Source organism: Arachis ipaensis, chromosome B09, assembly GCF_000816755.2.
Source record: "Arachis ipaensis cultivar K30076 chromosome B09, Araip1.1, whole genome shotgun sequence".
In the NCBI taxonomy this organism is placed as follows: domain Eukaryota; kingdom Viridiplantae; phylum Streptophyta; class Magnoliopsida; order Fabales; family Fabaceae; genus Arachis; species Arachis ipaensis.
Genome location: NC_029793.2, coordinates 142,431,963 through 142,437,862, shown reverse-complemented (window position 1 = coordinate 142,437,862; position 5,900 = coordinate 142,431,963). Strand labels below are relative to the sequence as shown.

Below are 5,900 nucleotides of genomic sequence, written 5' to 3'. Positions count from 1 at the left end.
TACATATATAAGAAAAATTAGGAGAAATTTAGGGACAAATTGCATATTTAAATAAAATAAAATTCAAAATTATTCATTTGTAATATTTGTAAAATGGTTAATTTTGAAATCCATTTTATTTAAGTATATAATTTGTCATGATTCAAATTATATAATTTTTTATTTCTTTCTTTTTTAAGAGGTAGATAATTTTGTAATTTACCTTAATCAAAATAAAACTCAACTATAGGAAGAAAAGGCCAAAATTTAATTTGAGAAAAAAAATTAGGGAAAACATACAGACTTCAGTGGTCCTCCTTTCGCCACCAACACTCCTCGCGTGATTTTCGCTTTGGTATGATTTGAAGCGCTCAGCTCAACAAAGAAATGAGCGCATTTCTACATATCCACAAAGTACAGTACAGCACAGAAGAAACATAGAATAGCTTAGCTTATTAGCTCAGCTCAGCTTTACGCACTAAATGGACGGAAGCCCTATCTTCTCTACAATACTGTACTCGACCCTTCGCTTAATCCCTTAGTATAAATAAATGGAGCTTTCTGCATTCCCGACGTTCAGAGCAGTTACCAATCCTTCGATTTTCCCTTTCTCTTCGAAACAAGTTTGTTGCCGGTGCTCTTTTTTTCTTCGTCGCCGCGACTATGGCCTTCGCTGGAATCGAAATTCGAAACCGTTTGTTCGCATCAGGTTGTGCTTGGAGAATGCTTCGTCGTCGAACGGTTATGGCGGAACCGAGAGCGGAGAAGCTAAACCTGAGTTCATCGAAGTCATCGGCATTGGCAGTCGGAAGGACGCGGTTATCGATTTCTGCTTGAGATCGCAGTTTCAGTTGTCGTCGCTGCGGTTTTGGTAATCTTCTAGTCTCCGCTCAGAGATTTTATTCTTTCGTAATTTTCTCTTGTGACGATTACGGTGAATTCGAAATTTGAATACTGTTTTGGTTTACGAGAATACGTGTTGTTTTCACTTGATAGCGTTCGAGAATTTGATGCTCAGAGAATTTGATTGTTGTTTGCTGAGTCGAGGACTCTGACTTTAGATCCTAGTTTCGTTCTCGGAGAATAATTGTTCTAATAGATTCTCAGAACTGGAAAAATTAGCAAAATCATTGTGTTTTTTTTTTAGTTGTTACTTTCGTCTAAGGTCGTAATGACTTTCTAGCATACAACGACAGCAATTCACAGTTAAAAGTTATCTGATAGTTTCGCTCGTATGCTTTTGCCAGAATTGAAAGAGATAACTGTTCTTCGTATGGTTATTTTCTCTTCATTAGCATAAACACGAGCAATCCTATATTCTTAAGACTAATACTCTCAGCAGTTAAGATCTGATCTAAAAGAAAAGTATGGACAAACGCTGTTAATGGTTTCCTACTTTCCCTGTGCTAGATTTTAACTAGAACATCACTTCAGAGTGTGCTAGAGATTATAGCTAGTTTTACATTGTTAAATTATCTCCTACATTTGGAATAATAAAATAATTTCTTCTGGAATTGATTTTTAATTCCATTTTGAATTGCCTTAAGTTCTAAATGTTTTGCAGGAATATCTTAATGAAAGAATCACACGAGGCTCAATTACAGCGTAGATCAAGGGAAGAAGGTTGTTCTGTTGACTTAATTTTACTGTGATACTTTTTGGATCAACTAGTTCTTATTTGTCTAGTTTAATAAAGAAAGTATATGAATGGAATAAGGTTTTCTTTTGACTTAATTTTACTGTGGTACTTTTTTTATCCAATACTTCTTAGTTGTCTAGTTTAATATAGAAAAATTATATTGGGAATTCTTTCATTTTTGGTGTTTCTGGAAATAAAATGTCCCATTACAGTAACATCCTTCTTGATTTTTTCCTTCTCATATTATTCATTTACTATCAAAGTTGAAGCCTAAACTTCAAATTAGAAGACAGACCATACAATTAAATAATGTTTAGTTAAAAGAAAAAAAAATTGAAGGGGAGGGATGACATGAATGAATTACAGTTCGGATATTCATACATACCTCAGTGTTTTCTCCATTGTTAAAAGCCACTGAACTACATTTGTTTTGGTTACTTTTGCAGAATTTTCTCCAACAGTTGTCAAAGCTCCAGTATTTATGAAGACATGCTCAAAGACTGTTGTCCTTGTTTGTACATTCCTTTCCTTAAAACTCTTGTACCTTGCTTCAACAAAGTTACCAAAATATTTCAGTGAACTAGTTTGTCCCATTCAGATTATGTGAAGTGCACATAAGTCAACTGAGACGCTTGAATTTGTTATATGTCACTTTATAATAAATATGTTTATCTTATTAAAAGGAAATTTTTACTGCAATTTACACGATAAAGCTGATTTACATTGCTTGTGGTTGCACTCCTAGCACAGTTGCATAATTTATGGGATCATAAGACATTATTCCATGTTGAATTTTGTGTAATCTAATGTCAACCCTCCCCCCCTTCTCATTGTGCTTTCTTAGGTGGCTAGTGCAGGATATGGATTGGACCTTACTGTTGCAGTTGATATTTTTGAAACTCTGAGGTCCAGAAATGGGTTAGCAGTTGCTATAGTTTTGAGGCCTTTTAGCTTTGAAGGGTTAAGACGACAGGATGAGGTACCTTATGTGCTCTGACTGCCTTTGAATAAATATATAGGTCCTCAATCATATTATCCCTTTCAAACATTTTTTCATTTTCACCTACAATGTGATAAAATTTCCATTGGCTCTATATCTGATAAATTATGATAATGCCAGTGAATGTTATTAGACGTCTTATATAGTTTTCGTTCTATGATTGCAATAGAATTCTTGATGTGATTTATTTGAGTCAAACTCTCAGGTGAAGGATTTGATGGGGAAGCTTAAGGAGAGCGCGGATTTAATTATAGGTGAGGCTCCATTGATCAAATTGGAAGAATAAAACTATGACAAAAGAAAGACTAATGCATAAAGATTTTATTATAAAAATTTCTGGAAATACTTTTACCATTAAAAGAAATATGCAGCAACTGTTCATGCTACTGGTGTATGATATTTTCACATGATAATCCTGAGCAGGTGCTCATTTTTGTTGATTTTTTCCACAGAAATTGATATTGATGCACTGCTTCAAAAAGACTTGTTGACTCTAGATGAGGCCATGAAGACTGCAAATAATGCAGTTTTGTTGGCTATTAAGGCCATATATGTATTAAAATCTGTAAGTTTTTTTTTTAGTATATTTCGGGTTGTTTGGTTATACAAAATAACTATAAGATAACACGTGAATAGCTTTGCAGGAGATGCATAGAAAACTTGTAGATAGATTGCAGGATGGTGTGACTGAAGCCAGCACTTCAGAAGTTAATAAAGTAAGTTTCTAACATTTTTCTCTGGTAATGTTTGACCTTTTGTCCCCATCAAAGTTACTTGACACCCTTGTTTTTATCTATGTTTTGTGTTCCCAAATATTTTCTCCCCATTCCTTTGTATAACAAATGCTACTATTTACAGATATTGGCAAACTATAAAGAAGCAGGGATTGGATTTGGAGCTGCATATAACATCAAAACCTCAATATTGCAGTCTACATTAGAGTGTCCTTTCCTTGGTGTTCGTTTAAAGGTATCTCCAATTTTTTCATAGTCATGCATAATAGGTACAATGTTTTCATAGTTAATAACAATTTAAAAGTATTTAACTTGCATTGGTTCTTTCATTAAACACTGCTGTTTCGTTTCCAGAATGATTTGCCTGTCATCTGTTCAGCATAGCATGGTTTCCTTTAAATATTTATTTTAAACTTAGGAGTTCACAGTTCTAGTATTATTCTGATTCGTTCTTGTCTACCATCTTAACTTAATACAATCACTATTTTGTTCAGGATCCAACTAGCATTGTTATCTGCATTCTTGCTAGTTCAGTGCCCATTAATCATAGCGATATAGCAGCCTTTCTGCGTACATTCCGTCAAACTACAGCATATACGGGGGACATATTAGTATCCACAATCTATGAGCCAAATGTTGAGCCCAACTTATGGATAACAACTGTCCTTGCACTTGGGTGAGTAACTTGACACGGATGCTTGATGGTGATATCCTTTTTTCAGTGTTTTTATTGTTTCTCATTTCATCAACATGTTGAGTTTCCTGTTTTGTAATTGTAAATAGCAGTTCAAACGTGAAACAATCTGTCCAGAGTGTTGGTATACTATCCAGACTGGCCCTGCATTTTCCTCGTCTTTTTAGCTTTTGGGGGACGCATAATCAGCAAGGGTTAAGACGACAGGATGAGGTACCTTATGTGCTCTGACTGCCTTTGAATAAATATATAGGTCCTCAATCATATTATCCCTTTCAAACATTTTTTCATTTTCACCTACAATGTGATAAAATTTCCATTGGCTCTATATCTGATAAATTATGATAATGCCAGTGAATGTTATTAGACGTCTTATATAGTTTTCGTTCTATGATTGCAATAGAATTCTTGATGTGATTTATTTGAGTCAAACTCTCAGGTGAAGGATTTGATGGGGAAGCTTAAGGAGAGCGCGGATTTAATTATAGGTGAGGCTCCATTGATCAAATTGGAAGAATAAAACTATGACAAAAGAAAGACTAATGCATAAAGATTTTATTATAAAAATTTCTGGAAATACTTTTACCATTAAAAGAAATATGCAGCAACTGTTCATGCTACTGGTGTATGATATTTTCACATGATAATCCTGAGCAGGTGCTCATTTTTGTTGATTTTTTCCACAGAAATTGATATTGATGCACTGCTTCAAAAAGACTTGTTGACTCTAGATGAGGCCATGAAGACTGCAAATAATGCAGTTTTGTTGGCTATTAAGGCCATATATGTATTAAAATCTGTAAGTTTTTTTTTTAGTATATTTCGGGTTGTTTGGTTATACAAAATAACTATAAGATAACACGTGAATAGCTTTGCAGGAGATGCATAGAAAACTTGTAGATAGATTGCAGGATGGTGTGACTGAAGCCAGCACTTCAGAAGTTAATAAAGTAAGTTTCTAACATTTTTCTCTGGTAATGTTTGACCTTTTGTCCCCATCAAAGTTACTTGACACCCTTGTTTTTATCTATGTTTTGTGTTCCCAAATATTTTCTCCCCATTCCTTTGTATAACAAATGCTACTATTTACAGATATTGGCAAACTATAAAGAAGCAGGGATTGGATTTGGAGCTGCATATAACATCAAAACCTCAATATTGCAGTCTACATTAGAGTGTCCTTTCCTTGGTGTTCGTTTAAAGGTATCTCCAATTTTTTCATAGTCATGCATAATAGGTACAATGTTTTCATAGTTAATAACAATTTAAAAGTATTTAACTTGCATTGGTTCTTTCATTAAACACTGCTGTTTCGTTTCCAGAATGATTTGCCTGTCATCTGTTCAGCATAGCATGGTTTCCTTTAAATATTTATTTTAAACTTAGGAGTTCACAGTTCTAGTATTATTCTGATTCGTTCTTGTCTACCATCTTAACTTAATACAATCACTATTTTGTTCAGGATCCAACTAGCATTGTTATCTGCATTCTTGCTAGTTCAGTGCCCATTAATCATAGCGATATAGCAGCCTTTCTGCGTACATTCCGTCAAACTACAGCATATACGGGGGACATATTAGTATCCACAATCTATGAGCCAAATGTTGAGCCCAACTTATGGATAACAACTGTCCTTGCACTTGGGTGAGTAACTTGACACGGATGCTTGATGGTGATATCCTTTTTTCAGTGTTTTTATTGTTTCTCATTTCATCAACATGTTGAGTTTCCTGTTTTGTAATTGTAAATAGCAGTTCAAACGTGAAACAATCTGTCCAGAGTGTTGGTATACTATCCAGACTGGCCCTGCATTTTCCTCGTCTTTTTAGCTTTTGGGGGACGCATAATCAGCAA

The 5,900-nt window shown here is 34.4% G+C and overlaps 1 protein-coding gene across 1 annotated transcript in view; it reads left to right on the top strand.

Moving 5' to 3' along the window:
- Nucleotides 302-5,900, top strand: part of LOC107618192 (protein ACCUMULATION AND REPLICATION OF CHLOROPLASTS 3) — a gene marked incomplete in the record, with an annotated part of 9,291 nt that continues 3,692 nt past the window's right edge. The window contains 16 exon segments of the mRNA XM_016320180.2: nucleotides 302-850; nucleotides 1,544-1,602; nucleotides 2,065-2,129; nucleotides 2,463-2,597; nucleotides 2,824-2,872; nucleotides 3,071-3,183; nucleotides 3,263-3,334; nucleotides 3,477-3,587; nucleotides 3,847-4,028; nucleotides 4,136-4,259; nucleotides 4,486-4,534; nucleotides 4,733-4,845; nucleotides 4,925-4,996; nucleotides 5,139-5,249; nucleotides 5,509-5,690; nucleotides 5,798-5,900. Of these exon segments, the coding sequence (XP_016175666.1) occupies nucleotides 531-850; nucleotides 1,544-1,602; nucleotides 2,065-2,129; nucleotides 2,463-2,597; nucleotides 2,824-2,872; nucleotides 3,071-3,183; nucleotides 3,263-3,334; nucleotides 3,477-3,587; nucleotides 3,847-4,028; nucleotides 4,136-4,259; nucleotides 4,486-4,534; nucleotides 4,733-4,845; nucleotides 4,925-4,996; nucleotides 5,139-5,249; nucleotides 5,509-5,690; nucleotides 5,798-5,900 (1,860 nt within the window).